The sequence below is a fragment of the Neodiprion lecontei genome, chromosome 3 (assembly GCF_021901455.1).
Source record: "Neodiprion lecontei isolate iyNeoLeco1 chromosome 3, iyNeoLeco1.1, whole genome shotgun sequence".
NCBI lineage: Eukaryota > Metazoa > Arthropoda > Insecta > Hymenoptera > Diprionidae > Neodiprion > Neodiprion lecontei.
Genome location: NC_060262.1, coordinates 28,537,384 through 28,554,770, shown reverse-complemented (window position 1 = coordinate 28,554,770; position 17,387 = coordinate 28,537,384). Strand labels below are relative to the sequence as shown.

Here is a 17,387-nt window from a genome sequence, read left to right as displayed (position 1 = left end):
GGTGACGATAAAAGTAGAACCTTGTGCTTAACAGCTACAGTAAGGAACACCGAATGCTGAAGAGGTCATCGCCACTGCAGGTGTTTTATCACTGTCGTGCCTGTTGTGCAAGGTGTAAGTACATAAGTACACAAGCACTATAATCAGGGTAGCAGTGTGCGGGGACCCAAAATCTCCGATTTTCGAACACGGGTTAGGGTCAGGTTTTTTGGCAATCGCGAAATCTTTGGCTAGTCCGAAATTTTCGGGTACCTGACCAGAAAGTAACCCATTTTACCCGATCCAGATCCAGAGAATTTCAGTACCCGCACACCCCTACTGGTCAATAACAAAATTATTTCACGATGATGTGTCAATAATGCCGATATGACAGAATTCGAAAGTATATTTTTCGGTAAGCCTCTAGGCTGATTTTTTGAGAATAGAACCTCCAGAACTCACAATTCCAGACGGCTGTAGAATTGTCCTTCAGATTGTCGGGGATTTCGGAAATGACAGAAATCCGAAATTTTTTAAAATCTCTGTTCACTTTCAGAATCCCGGTATTTTTAGAGAAGTGAAAATAACCGTGACCATAATTTTCAAAAACTCGGCAATTTTCGGCTAACTCGAGATTTTCGATAAGCTCGAAATTTTTCGGTAACTCTAGATTTACGGGTACCCAAAATTTTTGGTTAATCCGAAATTTCCGAGTACCCAAAATTTTCAGGTATACGAACCGAAAGTAATCCATTTTACCCCACCTGACTCGATCCGAAGAATTTTGCTACCGCACATCGCTAAAGCAGGTAAAGATTCGCCTATGCATTGAGTTCTCTGTACTGGAGTACACTCTTATTGTCAAGTACAAAATTCAAGATTTAGTTTAAGACATCGTTCCTACCAGTACCACTTCATATTTCAGAGATACGTGATACATACGACGTTAATTGATGTGGGGAAAAAAAAACCAAGAAATTTGTTGGGGTCGATAATTTCTGGGATCGAGATTGTGATCAGAATTGAAAAAGCATGACAAGACTCGTAGTTTCATTCGAGATGACAAGAGTACATTTAATCACCACGTGCCGTGAATGTTATCGTTTCATACCGCATTGTATACAAGAGATCACAACGTATGACAGGACATCGATTTTATTGTCTGATGTCGTAATGGGAAATCTGGCGGTATTCGTAGTACATAAGAGACGCATACTCGAGATTTCGATTATAAGCTTACTGCGGCATATGTCGTTATAAGCAAGTGCTAATTGAAGATGAGTTATTGATGAAACGATAAATGATAGTTGTTTTATAACAATTACATATCAGATGAACTACGTAATATAGACAAGTCGAAGACATACGTGACACTATGTCCACCGATTTTCCCCCATATATTTACCTACACACGCGTACATGTATAATACGTGCATTGCCACCGACACATGGCTAATTCCAAGTCTGCCAGTACAACCGATCGGTTTATTTACGCGTAGCCACCGCATGCTGCGTTATATAGTCTCCCAGCTGCCGTTTGTATATACATATACACACAGGAAGAGACCCTGGCATATCAGTTGACAGTACAAACAGCAGCCTTATACCAGTTGGCTCGAAGAGAGCCAATTCCTTTTTATGGATCTCCGCCACATTCTTTTTTTTATCAATGCTTTTACTCGAGTTAACATTATCACACGTTCACGTTAAAGCAACTCCCTTTCTTACGTAAATATTCTCACCTTACACGTTCTGGATGATTACATGCATTGAAATCCGTATTTTTCTCACTCACTTTCAGATTATTCCAAAACCAAAATTCTATGAAATTTTTTTCTTCACCGCAACAAGTTGCGAGCTTAAAATTGGACGTGAGTTATAGAAGTGAGTTCTCGAATCACCCAATCTGGGATTCAGATAAAACTTGATGACTCAAAATCATCCTTTGTACACTACAATGAAATGTCATGTACGTAACAAGGAAGTAGGTTGTATGAAATAATGGCTTACGTCTATCCTGGTCGTGACAATTAGACCAACAACACGGGGGTGTCAGCGGTGTTGGAAGTTGTGGAGAAGTTGGTTGAATGGTACAGGTTCCGGCGTTGCTACACTTCCGCAAAAGTCGCGGTGGTGCCCCGGGCGCGGTTAACTGTGAAACTTGAAGGTGACCGCTATTTTTCAGCTCCTGTTTCCTATCCAAAACCGTTTCGCTCTTCACGTAAAACGCCTTGGACTCTTGAAGCAGCTCTACGGCGCTTTTCCTCTTTCCTACATATAAGTGGAAAAATCAATCATACAAGATATTCAGCGCTTTTCCTCTTTCCTACACATATGAGCGGAAAAAAAACAATAAAATAAGACATTCAGCGCTGAATTGGTACTGTCAACATAGAACCGAACTTGCGTAGACGACCGAGGATTTTCACCCATCATATCAGAACCATGACTCAAAACGCTTCTCGTTATTACAAGGATAGTTTGTCGCAGTAAACAATGCCACTAAACTAAAATAGAAACACAAGGCACGTCTTTGTGTCCCGTTTTCTCCATGCAGTCTAGGAATCCACCCAGCTAGAATTTAGGGGTTCTGGGAACAGCAAGGGGTGTGACAGATTGTTTATGTCACTCCGTTGGTATATCTGTCCGTCTGCGATTCAAATGTACACGCATTGCACGATACATCATCATTTTGAAAGCAAAGCTGTCGCTAAATGTGTCACCCTCCGTGATATGAGGTTCCTGCAGATAAGAATTCCGGTGAAAATTAATGTCGGTAAATATTTTGGAGGCTTATTTCTAGAACGGAGGAAGTCTGTCGAATCATTCGTGCAAATTTGTCTAGGTCGCGGGTATCTATTTATGAATATAGATAGGCGAGGAAAATGTGTATAGGCACATGTAACCGTTAACCGGGTTTTGTGCCGGACATTTTCCTCGAGAGGTCGTGGGTCAACGATAAGAAACGGTTGATAACCTAACTTGGACGGAAGGGTATTAAATGATAATCAGATACATTTACTTGGGGCGTACAATACTTCGATAAGTGTACATACACAACTAATTTTCATGCCAGAACCACAGACTATGGTTACCCAGGAGTCGAGATATTTAAGGTCATACCACGCAGTATTTCAGAAAAGTGTAATGCAGCTTGAATATTTCAAGATCTCACTAAAAGGCAAATTAAAATCTTAAGAAAGCCATGCCATAGCTGGGTGGGGGTAAGAAATCAGAAAAACCGAAAATCAGAATGTCCAATATTCCGAATTTAGTAAACTCGAATAACAAATATGAGAGAACAGATACTATCAGAAATTTTAAGTCCCGAATGGTGCCGAATAAAAAGCCGCAGCTTAGCTAAAATGTATTTAGTAGAGGGCTCTGTTATTCGAACCCACTTACTTCAGAAAACGTTAATCCAAAAATTCAGAGATGCAAAATTTAATAGTGTATAGAATCAATATTCTAGAGAATGAATTTGTAGAAAGTTTCATATTCTCGAATGTCCGAATATTATAAAAGTAAAAGTTTGAACTTCATCATCTAGAAACTGCGGAAAACAGATATCCAGAATGTAGAAGGGTCATTATTCAGAATCGTACAATTCAGAAAGATCAGTATTCCGAAAGTAACCGTATAGATGGCTTTCCACCAGAATTTCACATTCCGAGTCTATCGAGCTAATCTATTTCAACTTGTAAAATGTTTTATATACGGAATCTAACAAATTCTGCAATATTTTTATCTCATTAAAAGATTGAATACGACTTTAGGTATCATAAACTTATATGTCTTGGCTTCTAATATGATACGAGTTATTGACTCTTCTGCTATATTGCGATTCTTCATTCTGACGATTCTGATATACTGCAATTCTATATTCCGAGCCTTCTATGAGATTACTACTCGGAGTTTTAACCGTTCCGATTCTTGATCCTTCGCATTTATGAATTCGAATAGATGAAAATTCTACTTTATGATCCATCTGAAGGTTATTTATTTGTGTTTATGAGCAATCGCATTTCCCTTAAATTCTATAACTTCAAATTTCGATACTTTCATATTCTATTTCCATTATTTCTGGCTTCATGAAGATTCACCACTTTGTTCTCCCGTGATTGTGAGTTTTCGATAGATTTATATTCAGAATTCTGACCATTCTGATTTTTGGTTTTTCTGATTTTTTACCCGCACCCGCTATAGCTTATTGTTAAACAGCAGGATCGTAAAATCTGCATTGCCGAACATAGGTATAAAGTACATGCTTCACAAAATCGTAACAAGAAATCTTGGTCTGTCCATGGAACGGTCGTTCAACTTGAAAAACTCGTATCAAATTCTACTATACATATACATAGCGTAAATTAGGCGGTTAGTTCTATCGTTAATAGATAACGAGGTTGTGTAGGTATGCAATCGCTGACGGTGACGTCTAGCTTTAGATTGAAATGCATAACAGTGAATTAAAGAAAGCATTCGTCAACAACCAATGTTTTCAGTTGTCATTTATACCAAAGTTCTTTCGAACTATGAACTTGACATTTTGTTTTCACCTCGTTTAAAACTAATCCTCGTTTCATCGCCGCGTGTAAACTGTTTCACTAATTGTAAATACAAATAATAGGAAAAGAATGAATGTTCAGTTACTTAGATTCCAGTTATAGGAGAAACTTTAATGTACAATGTAAATTGTAAATTGTAAATTATAAATTACAAATTGTCATGGTATTCTCACCCGCGTAATCACCCTGGTGACGGTTACTTCTGACGTAGAGGGTGGTCGCCAGCTGGGGTTGCTGATTCGTTTGGGCTGTTTGAGTCGGCTGCATGACCTGCGTGTCCCAGTATCCCCTGGTGCCAAAGCTATTGACACCCGATTGCTGCGACGGCAAGGTTTGCTTGCACGGGAGTCTAGCCATGGCGGTCATCATTGTTTTTTTCTTTGTCTTTTAAGGTATTTTTTTTTTTTGTCTTTCTACTTCAATAGGATTTTCCGCTCACCGCATCGACCTGCACTCCGCTTTCAACCGCGCAACGCTTCAGCCCCATTTCCGCGCTATCTTCTGCCCCCTGAAGCATATAAAAAAGTTCAAAGGATTTAGAACAAATAGAATATACGAGTATATATAGTGTGCGCTGTGTGTAAAAAAAAAGAAGATATAATCGGACTAATGTAATGCTATACGTAATGAAAATACGAACCCTTGGATTTTTACCTCGATTTTTACACAAGTTTCTGTGATAAAATTCAAAACCAAGAAAGATGGGATATTTCTTTTCTTTCTTTCTTTTTTTATATAACACTAGTTCATATTCGAACAAACAACTTCTAGTCGAGGTCAACCATAACTGTAATAGCCTCTAACTATAGGTAGGATAATTTTCTACCAATTTTCTGAATTGACCGATTATGTACATTACACCTACGTGCCGGTACACATACGACATATGTATATCTCGTGACGCACGATGACGTAGATCATATAAATTGGAGCGGAAAGTCGGTTGTTACAGAGAGTTACGACAAAAGAATAGAATTGCGGGTGAATCGTGAAGAGGTGGTATACACACGTATATTGGATTGACTAAAAATTCATGCCCATGCGAATTGTCGTTATGGTCAAACGAGCAAATGGGTCAACGAGTACGGATTGAGCCAAGGAAGAAAGACGCGCGAACGAACCAGTTATTATTATACATCCCATTGTCGCCCACCAAGGCAAGCTGCCAAGTATTGAACAATCTTTTAAAGTACACTGTGCTATATATTATTTTATATTATACATATCTAACAACTGGTGATATTCTCGAATTATAGAACGCTGACGTTTTTCTAACCGCGACAAACGGTATTTACGTTTACGATTGTAATCGCACTTGAAGCAGGTGAACGGTAAGTCTGATTAACACGGTGAGAGATGGATCCCAGACGTACCTATACAAATGACGTACGTATACATGTATAAATGAATCGAAATTGGTTATACCTAGGACGAAAAGCTGTTTTCAAGTTTTAGGTTGTTTTATATTTTTCCATCTAAGTGAAATTTTTTTATCACACTTTTCAGCAACGTATATTTTATAATACACATTCGCTGTCAACGGCGCGCGAAGCGACGAACTTTTCTTTTTTCACCTGCACAGATCCGTAACGATGACGTAATGCAACCGCAGAAAATTGTCTGGAGAGAAACGAAGGAATTGTTTGCAATAAAATTAAGGCTTCAGAGATTCGTGCGAATAAACGGCTACACGTGATCCACCTGTACAGGAACGCACTTCTGGCGTCAACTGCGGTTGTCACGAAAGGAAAAGACGGGGAATCAAACGAGAGGGAATAAAAGTGAATTCGAAAAAATCGACGAAGCGTACGTACAGGCATGTCGAAGTACGTAGGAATAAAGGGAAAGAGGTGCACAACCGCAAATATTCAACGTGTATGTATGCGCGTACATTGTACGATGTAGTTCACGTCAATTGCACGACAAGGCCTCCGGGATGCCGGATTTCACACGCTCAACGCACGACAGTAAAATGGGTATATCTCGACAGAGAACGGTATACGTTTCTGTGAAACAAGTCAGCAAAACGGATGCAGGCGTCGAATTCTCAACGACGCAACTTCGCGGCTGTATATTAGACCATGTACGATTATACAGATGCGTCGACGGCATTTTATGAAGTTCGTCTGAAGCACCAGAGAAACGAACGCCTAACTGTGCATATTCGATAACATTTTTCTTGCAATTAGTGCCATGTGGTTATTTGGCACAACGAACGAGGTGAAATTCAATTCAGTTAACACACAGATCCGGAAGGCGTGAAAACATTCCTAAAAAGAAATCTGCATTCTCAACTCGTCCGTCAGACGCTATTTTTTTCTTTTAGTTTTTGTTTAATTGGATTTGGCATGGAATCTGAACATCAGTACGTTTAATCTGTACTAATTCGCTGTTTATTCTTCAACTATCAGAGCAATATAAATATGCGTAAAAATTTCACACACGCCATATTTTTACAGAGTCCTGAATTCGATTGCAAGATTTCCGTTTAAACTCACATTCACCGAAACTCAATATCCGCACCTCGTGAATTTCAAATTGATGTAATGCATACCGATACAGCGTTCAAAAGCGTGATCCGATTCGTATCGAAAAAGTCATACATTATTTATTCGTAATCAGTATGTCGCATCACTTTCATTATTTTAGTTACTAACGCAGAATCCATTGTTCCAAACAATACCAGGAACGAATGTATTTTTTTTTTTCTTGTGCTGTACTGCATAGAAAAAGATTGGACGCAACCAACTGAATCTGTTGTTGTGAGCACGGAAATAAGAGATTTATTCAACAACTGAAACTAAATATCAGCTGATACACCAACACCTTTTTTTGTCCAAACAGATGTTTGACTTCATTCTCGGATACTTAGTTTCCGTAACTGATAAACAATGATTTACAAATTCGCGACAGTAAACTCGGCTAAAATCCGTACTACCGATCCTTCGGCTCCGTGTATAATGTACCTCCGAATACGCGGATTGCCTTTTTTATCCAAGACCCGCGATCAGCCAGCCAGCCCATCTGTTACCATATGCAATAAATTTGGTTTATACGATTACACTGCACATGCGTTTTCCTGCCCTAATTTTCATACCTCTCGGTGTGGTTGGGATATGTAGGAGATTTGTTCCACCTGAACCTGCAATGCAGGAGCACAAGAGACGAGAAAAATAAACTTTATCACCGCAACACCGATAGTTGTAATGCCGGTATATCCTTTATTCCGCGGTGAATTCGATACTGCCTGGCAGGAAAGACTCCGCGTACGTACGTTTAACGGGACCATCAGCGGAGGACAATCCTCCGAAGATTTAAGTGAGTCTAGTCAGGACTCGACTGAAAGGCTTTAGGACCGGCGTTCGCGGGCGACAAGTGCATGCGTTGCGTTTACATACAGCAGCTTATAGCTGGTTTCACAGAACTAAGGCCGGAATAACAATTCTAGTTGCGCTGAGAATTTATTCAAACGAATGCACGCGTAGGCCAGGAACCCCGACGTTCCGAGCTCGCAGCAGCAGTTGGTTGAGCAGGCAAAGCCCGCGATGTCGGTGTTCAACTCTTGCATTACCTACCCACTCCGAAGCCCGTGACAGAGAAATTATACTGGTAAATAGCGTATACGCAATTGCGAGGATCGCGGGGTGAAGGAAACGGTCATTGGACAAAAAAATTATACTGCTTTATTCGAGCCGTTTTCACATTGACCGCGCAATACTGCAGCCGAGTTAATATCAAGCTAACCCAACTGTCCGATTATATTAGTTTATACTTGAATAAATTGACAATAACCGTAGATTATTCTGTAGAAGAATGGGAACGCAGGTATTGAGCGGTTCAAACGAACTATGAGACTTAGGAAACCAGGCTCGTAAAGATGTGTAAATTCGACGGGAAACGTGTAACGTAATAAATAAAATATGGGGAGAAAAGTATAATTCAATGGAACTGATTGATTAAAATCAATATATACTGCGCCCGATGCCAGCGCATGAGGCTTTTGTCAAATATAACGCCACTCGAAGCTTCCATTTGACGCAGGGATTTCGAGTGGTCCTTGATCCGGAGAGGGACGAGGAGCTCACTGTTGACACAATGAGTCGATTCAAGTTTTTCATTAATATATTTTCCAACCACCGGTGTCACTTCTCGAGTGAAAGGATCTGCTTGCGGGTAATGACGAATCGTCCAATTATATTTATCGTAATTCCAAATGACCGATCAATGATCATAGATACGACAAGTCCTAATTGAACGTCGAAGTTGAATTATAAAAACAAAGAATGCGGGAAGTTCAAATTTTCGAACTGTTAAACTTGATGACATATTCGTAATCTGAGAGCGCATCTAATCAAATAATAGACGCTTCAAGATTGAGTGATCAATTTTTTATGATTTCCAACAATTTCAATAATGGTTATTTTTTTACAATTTTTGTCCAACACACACACGAGGAGGCGAGTTATTCGGACATGAAATTCAATTCGATTCTAAATACACATACAGATATACAGGAGGTGTTATCTATTCACGGAAATGATCACCGAGCACATGCAACCCAACTCTCGTCTACAATAATACCGCGGTAAGTCTGTTACAGTAGCGGGAACCGTTTCCTTTCAAGATAAACTCCCTGTACACGTATTGCTTTAACGGAAGGATGTACGCCCTTGTATTTGCAAGTTGTGTTGGAAGCAGAATATCCAAAGAACCACTGGACAGTCGAGGTATCGAATAAGAGCAATTGGATGCACGTTCTTAAAACGCAAGGCGAACAGTAAACAGCTTTATCCAAGTTCCAAGTAGAATTATTGAATTTTATCGGTTTTGGTAGTTCCGTAAACAAATGATGACCTCGATTTGATAATACAATCATAAAACTTTGTTCGCTGGTAATTTTCTTTTGATTGAAACGAAAATCTCTAGTCTGTACCGTGTAAGTATTTACTGCAAGCCAGTCGCGGCTGATTGCCTACTTATAGAATTCCCACCACGTGGGTGTCCACCTTCTTGTCATGTCTGCTAGAAGATAGGTTAACACACGTATAAATTACACTGGTCTGTTCCGAGTGACGAGTACGAAGTGATTTTCAACCTGAAACGGGAGTGCGGATTGCATTCGTGCGAGTATTTACTTTGTTATTTACAAACGACAAGGTAGGCGTACAGATAGATAGATGGATGGATGGATACAGGTACGTTACGTGTCCCTTTATTTTTAAATCGATCTAGCCGCGCACCTTCGCTCACAAAAATACCCCCTGAGCATTAAATATTTATACGATAACGACAAGATATACGGTACAGGCGGCTTCAGGCGTGTGCATTTACACGTTTACTGCTGCAGCACAAGACGGGATATCACGAGTACACCTACGCTGCAACGTCGAGGTCAGAAGAGAGAGAAGTAAAAAAGGAAAAGAAAGAGAAGAAAAACTTCTGTAAGTTTATCGAACGCTTAGGCTGCGAAAGGTTGGAGGCAAAGCCGTCCATTGGCCGGTTTTTCGTTCCGAAACCAGCAGCGAAATGCGGGTTTAAACACACCTACTCGATGTATGCCGAACATGTATTTTATTGGGATATGCACGGCGAAGCGTGTGCTAGGTTCGCACAAATGTCGCACCCTCCTGCCAAAACGGTAACCTCGTGTAAAAAAGTCATGCTAAAGGGCAAGTTCGGGTCGGGAGTCGAGGGCGTTCGACACAGAAGGGGATTTGCTTTTCGGCACTGTGATATTTTTATTCCACCCACGTGACAGCGTGCAATGAATTAGTTAAAATCGAAAACTAAGTATCTAATATAGAAATCTTCGTTGCCTGCGGCCATGAGGTCTTCGTTAACGTAAAATATTTTCAAGATACAGCGTACGTTGAGTGTACTACTTAAGGGTTAATTGAAACTTTTTCTTCAATCCATATATGGCTAATAAACGGATAGACGCATCTTACTCGCAATTATTAAGGCCTTTCTTACGCGTGCCGAAATGTGCCAAGACATGATAATACGCACCCACACGATTCTGGTCTGTACGCTGTTTGGCCGAAAGTACCTTACAGTAACTTGAGCCACGATTAGAGAAGTCGCGAGCTTAAAACATGATTATGAAACGAAAGAGGAAATGAAATTCAGAATACCCGTAGGAAAGTTTTTCGGGAATTTGATGGAAGCAATTTACGCAATATACATATATGTATAACTTCACAATCGATTCTCGCGGTATTTTACGCGTCAATGAACCGGCACGTGGAGACTGCTGAATTATCGCAATCTGATCGCTAACGAACATAATCTATTGCTTTGTCAACTAAAGGTTTGCACCGGCAATACGATTTTGTCGATGCAGCAGCAGAGTATCGCCGTTGAACAAATAGTATCATATTTTTTGATTGATCGACAAAGTCAGGTGGAAATACACAATTTGTTATATTACATGTATAAGGGAATTTGATTATACGCTGTGCACGTTATACTTGGTTAACCAAACTTTTTACATTCCAATTTGTCACCCAGAGCCTTGATTTTTCTTCTTCTCAATTTTTCATAAACTGCATAATATTATCTTGACTTTGGAACAAGTGATGTGGTAATAGTATATAAGGTATACGTACTATTCCGAATATACTACTCGCATATACTTTTGTTTGAAAAAAATGCCGAATCGATTTTCCGTTACTTTCAAAATACGAGTCCGTGGAATACGGGCTTGTACTCAAGTTGAGGATAATATAGCTTCGCAGATTCGGGCAAAGAGTGATCATGACACGACTTCGTAGTTGCGATAACGGTTCGCTCAACGAAATGGATAAGACGAAGACACGATCTCTTGTCGCGGTGTGTCGAATAGTAATTATTGATTTTCTCCCATACTCGGAATCACGTTATAACGTAGGCGTTGAATTTACGTATAATATGAGAACCGCGTGAGACATGGAAACGGCAACGTCATATACCCAAACTGTAAATGTGCTACCTGCCTGAGTTATTACCATAGGTATACTGCACGTGGCACGTATATTGTAGTATATCGTATATTGTACATTGTTCAAAGAACTGTACAAGTCCCTATGGCTCCATATTCCATTCCATTCACATGCCTATAATAACACGTGCATAGCGACAGAGGCAAGGTATACCTGCGGCAATTAAATGCAGATACAACGAATGAGGTACGTGACAGATGCGTGCAAGGCGCATTACCATATATCCGTGAGAAAATAATATGCTTTTATGGATAGAACAAATTAAGTTGGAATAAATTTCGTTCACGCTTTATTTGACAAGACATTATTACACGTCTACATAATGCCGATACTTAACAGTAGTTACGCCCGCGCAATAACATATCCAATGCTAATCGCCTCTTTCACGGAATGTTAATCCATTTTTCATATTCCTATATTGACTGATCGTTTATACCTATTATTTGATTATCGCCAGGTGTAGCTGCATATATATATTTAAATATTATACATCTGACAGATGTCTATAATTATAGTCAAAGAGTTTACCAAGTGCAGTTAATGGACGAAGTATAGGGAGTGCCTCGTATTATATGCTCGGACAGTAGAACTCGAGTCTAGTAGATAGAGGAGCCGCACGTAGTGTGTATTTTCGTAAGTCCAGCCGAAGACAGCTTCAGGGAAAAATAGCGTATAGATCATTTCTTCCATAATCGATAGAATAACTAATTTTGTGATACACGAGCTTGTATAACCAATTTTGCTGTGAATAATCTCCGGGTTCATTTTATAATTTCGATTATAAATTTTCTGAATATACGTTAAGTATCACGAGCCGCTCCTTAAATACGCCTACATCGTGATTGGAAAGCGATCGTAATAAATTAGTACTTATAGGCTCACCCGTAGTCTGGATTGTCAGTTAAAATTGACACGGGCAAAAACTCAATTTTACAGAAACTCGCGCAATATTAATTAGTCGCTTCCATGTAATGTCAATGTTTCAAAATTATTTGTAGTGTAATTATCTTAGAAAAGACCGAAACATGTACCTACGCCACAAAATTGTAAAGTATTTTTTTAAATTCGGGGCCTGATAAAAAATTTTGTCTACGCACGACAGTTATTTAACCATAATTATTGACACTTAAATGATTATTTAGAGTCTTTGAACGATGATTTGTGTGCAGTTACTAAGGCGATGTTTTTCTTGATACAACCCTTTAATTAATGGGGGACAGCACGTTTTGTTTACAACCCTATTTCTTGCACGATATGGAACCGTTATTTATCATCCTAGCAAAAAGTGGGACTATGCGTGATTAGGCTTAATACCTACAAATATAGCCATATATAACGCACAGCACACTATACAAATACTGTAAACTTTGCCGACGAAAGAAAATTCTGCGCTTGTAATTACGGCATACAACTACAATCGGTTTGTCAAAACCATGTTCACTTCTTTCTTTTTTACAGATTCTAGCGTCGAGGTTCCAATATTTTTTTTTTCATTATTATGTAATAATACGGTTCGGGCAGACCGATATTTTGTTGTTCATTGTTTAAACGATTACAGGCATTTCCCGTAATTCGATTTCGCGTCTAACAAAGCCATAGCTAATGTTCTTCGTACATTTGTTACAGTATCCGTAGCAATTGAATTCGTTTTGCATCTTAAGCGTCCATCAGCCTTAAGCCTTACAGCCTTAAGCCTGTATGCCTCTGTTTCGCCCATTGGTCCCTACAGAATGTCGTATAACGGTTTCCTCGGTGCTTTTCTAAACGTTATTAGACTCCGTTTCCAATGTTCTAAATTTTGCCGTACATAAATACACGCGTAACATAACCAGGCGATTCAAGACGTGTACGAAAAGTATTTCATAATTTTCTACAATGCTTCGAGTACTCTAGAATGCTTTTCGAGCTGCTAACGTAACGTAACTTTTGAACTTACGTTCTTAGTTTTTAAAGTTTCTGTCATCTTTCCGTGCAAGCTTCTAGGTACCTATAATGTTTTACTTCGTCGAATCTGTCGACTAGATTCACTGTCACGGATCAGAGTTCATGGTTCAGACTGCTGCAGATACGGGATATCGAAAACGAGAAAATATACCGTTCGCTGAAGATTGAGCAACCGAATGCAGTAATTGAATCAAACGATGTCACTGTATCTAGGCGTGCAGTGGCTATCGCTTTCTATGGAGTTACGAGTGAAAAAGAAAATGAACCAACCGCTGCAACTTGAAAAAAGACAAGTTCCAGTTCAAACACAGCCATTGTTAAAAATTTGAATTCTATATGGAAATCTTTTTGCCTAACTGGAGCCCCTGCATCAGCAATCATCGTTAATAATTACCAAGCAATCATGAATTCGTTATAATAATTTCACTCGACGTTAACCCGGGAAATAAGTATGTCAATTATAAGGTCTCTTTCTATAATTAGGATGAGTAGTGTTTCATTTTTTTAATGTTCTTTGTATAATAAAATTACCGCTGCCTTGTAGAAGAATTAAGCAGCCAAAAGTATACAATCAACAAGACAGTACGATCTTATTTTACAGCACGATCTATCATATATATATATAAATATATTGCTAGAAAGAAACCTAATTTGTTAGTGCATGAAAATTGGTTCTTCTCGTCAGTAATTAATTAAGATGAATGTAGATATGCTGACATGTTTTAATATTACGCTCTGTTTATATAGCGCGTATATGATGCAGGAAACAATGTAAGTTAATTTATGATTATAATTTATTCTCACCATCTTTTTGGACTGTGCCAGTAACGTTATATACCAAAGTGCCGTGATAATGCGTAAATGTACAAAGGCGAAAAGGTGTTGAAGGAAAAATAGAGCCTCTCGCTTTGTTGCTTAAAACACTCGTTTCCGTGGCCCGCAAGTTACTTTAGAACTAATTACCGACATTCCACAGTTACTCGAACCGATATTAAGTGAATTGTCCAATTTGCTGGACCTTTACGTATCAAGTATCGAAGAAAATACGAGAAAACTACGGAAGCAGACATCGTCCGCAGTTACGGTGTTACTTTATTGATTAAAGTGGGCTCGACCTCCAAGCACGTGCTTCGCTCCCTTCAGTCCCATAACCATTCATCAAAAGTCCCGCACGACACACGCGAGGCTCGAGCTCCCTAGCCCGGTGCTTCTTGGATCAAGGTAGAATTCACCTTATATTCAGGATTTAGCGGCGTCGAAAGCTCGTAGCTTCCGACACATTTCCCGTCGTACGTTCTGGACGTCTTCGCGTTATAGTTCTCTGTAATTCTTTCATGAATACTATAGACATTTTTATTTTCTATTTTAGACTAATAAAACCCATCTGCTGTACTCTGTGCTGTATATATATATATATAGGGTGGTATTATACAGTGGAACGCGCGTTAATTTATTAGATGGAGGGGGAATCCACATCTGCTTTTACTGCTCGGGTGACATGTGAATTCAAACACATTTCATATTATGCAGATCAATTTAAAATATATTCAATCGAAACACTGACACTACACAGAGGTATCGGGCGTACCAATTATTATCGTTGCTATTGTTGTACGTGTATGTATACCGGCAGAGTGAGCGACGACGCGTTTTAATTTGATACAATTGAATCTGACTCAAGTACATTATAATAACTGCATAGAGAGTTTTCATACACAGATATACGAGGAGGTTATAACTTTATGATCATACGATGAATTGGAGCAGAACAATATGTTGCGAATGACTCGCACGAACATTATAAATCATAATTGTTGTCAATTAATGTACGCAAACGTTGCATTTCAATTCTATTAATTCGTTGAAAAAAATATAGTAAATAATAAATAACTCTATCAAAAACTTTGTACATAACTTTTCGACAAATTTTCTCAATTTTGATGGTTACCTATGCAAATACAATTAATTTACCGGGTCAATGTTTCTCAATTTTCTACGATAGACGTATAATGTTTTGTGAACGTAAAACTCCTCATTCTGTGTGCTTGCTGTAAATATTTGATCGCTATTTCGGGGTTTCTAGGGTATAATCGAGGGTATAATTTCTGTTCAGCCTGTAAGCCGAGAAGACGATCAAGATTACTACGAGTCTCCGGATCAGCTGTTGACCCTCGATCGAAATGCGTATAAAAGATGATAGACAAAGATGCACAAATTTTTTCAATACACATCATATGAACTAGAGGTTCTTGTTAACTAAGTAATCGACGTTTTCGAACCCATTAGCCCTTCTCCGTTCTTAACAAGTGTAAATATGTACAATCGGCAGAGCGAATAAATAGATCAATAATCGTTAGGACAAGGCTTCCAAAATGATTAATCCAGACGTTAGATATTCGCCCTGTATAATTAAAAACCCGTAATGATTGTCAGTACCGCTTTGCAGCCCTTCGACGTCTCGTTTAATAGCTGAGCAAAAGCATTTATCGACGCGTGATAATATTTTTAATGCATGTAGAATATAAATTTAAGGGACGACTGTCCCGGGCAATTAGCTGCCGAATTCGCTGCTCGAAAATTATACAAATTACGTGTAACGGATGTAAATCCAATATCATTCTAAGATTGGTAGAAATTGCACTCTGAAAGCACCGACTTCATGGCAATAATTTAAATTATGAGAACCGTTGGTAAACAAAAAAAATAACAGCATGTTGCAGAGAGGATGTCTGAGACGAAGGATGCCTAAGCCAACTATACGTATAATAGTAATTACAGTTATTGATACAGACAAGTCTATTTCTCGGGCATATGAACGTTGCTGAGCTGAGCAGTTTTCTTTTTTAAGGCAAAAGAGACAATTTGCATTGATTTAAACACGAAGATCCGCATTGTTCGTTCGATATTTTCCTTCAAGGATTGTATGAATTGCCAATAAATATCCTTTCCAAATGCCACGGAATTCGTTCCAACTGCAAATGCAACTAACGATTTTAGCTAAAAACAATTTGAAATCGAAACGACGATGTTAATCACCGCAAAGGATATAACAAGTTTGAGAAGATCGCACAACACGTTGATAAACTGGGATTTTATCTACTGCGTCTTCGTTGAATTTAACGTGATGTCATGCCAGCAGGATTTAAGTTTATTTGCAAAATCTGGGCGAACGAATATTGTTTACTTTTGCAAATCCTATACATGTACAAACACGTTCATCGTAGTAAAAACGTTCGATCATTTGAATAGTCTCAGGAATAAGAGATTACATTTTACCGTTCATCATTCAACGGCTCGAAATATCGGTTGCGAGAAACTTTGCAGAAATATTAATGGAACCGACGGCCGTCTTGCAAACAGGTAACTGCACGGAATTAAAAACAACGCCGCAGCAGTAGAGCGAGACACACACTCAGGTATACTCTCATCCCTGCACAGAAGGACAGTGTGACATGTGATTTTATATCGGGTTTTTGAACATCCTCGGTACAGCCGCTGGGCTCGTTGAACCGTAAACCTGTATCCGTCACAGGGACGAAGGCGTAAAAATTAATACAAAAAAACCGTCTGAATCCTGGATATTACTTACAACTGGTGCGGCGGCGTCAGCATAACTCTATTAAAAATAATGCACAGGTATAGACACGTTCACTGCACCCACGCACACGGCTCCGATGCTAATCGGACATGTTACAAAACCGATACAAAACTTCGCCCGCAATGCAACAGACCTCAAGGAGCCCTCGAAATCAACGGGTTTGTGTTCGGCTTTCGGCCACTGTGGTCCGTTTGACATAATTTATTTGGTGACCCCACGACGGCTGCTTCGGGACTTTCAAGGGTGGGGGGCCTGCTATGTATGCGTATGAAAACTCATTGTGTGCGTATGCGTGTCTGAATCGCGGTACAGGCATGAAGT

General features: G+C 39.2%; 1 protein-coding gene and 1 long non-coding RNA gene across 5 annotated transcripts in view; one reads left to right on the top strand and one right to left on the bottom strand.

Annotated features, from left to right (window-relative positions):
- Positions 1-17,319, bottom strand: part of LOC107216636 (serine/arginine repetitive matrix protein 2) — a 26,464-nt gene extending 9,145 nt beyond the window's left edge. The window contains exons 1-4 of one of the 4 annotated variants that reach the window (XM_046735515.1): positions 17,058-17,315; positions 4,984-5,052; positions 4,718-4,893; positions 1,990-2,250 (exon numbers count right to left, since the gene is read on the bottom strand). In XM_046735515.1, the coding sequence (XP_046591471.1) occupies positions 1,990-2,250; positions 4,718-4,893; positions 4,984-4,988 (442 nt within the window). In that variant the 5' untranslated portion in view covers positions 4,989-5,052; positions 17,058-17,315. Of the gene's footprint in view, positions 1-1,989; positions 2,251-4,717; positions 5,053-7,641; positions 8,224-17,057 lie in introns of those variants that run through there. The other 3 variants (XM_046735514.1, XM_015653886.2, XM_046735513.1) reach the window with 3 other exon arrangements.
- LOC124293665 lies at positions 5,489-7,605 on the top strand. Its single transcript, XR_006903554.1, has 3 exons — positions 5,489-5,713; positions 5,801-5,930; positions 6,051-7,605. It is a non-coding gene; the product is annotated as an uncharacterized LOC124293665 (long non-coding RNA).
- Positions 17,320-17,387: the final 68 nt, after the last annotated feature.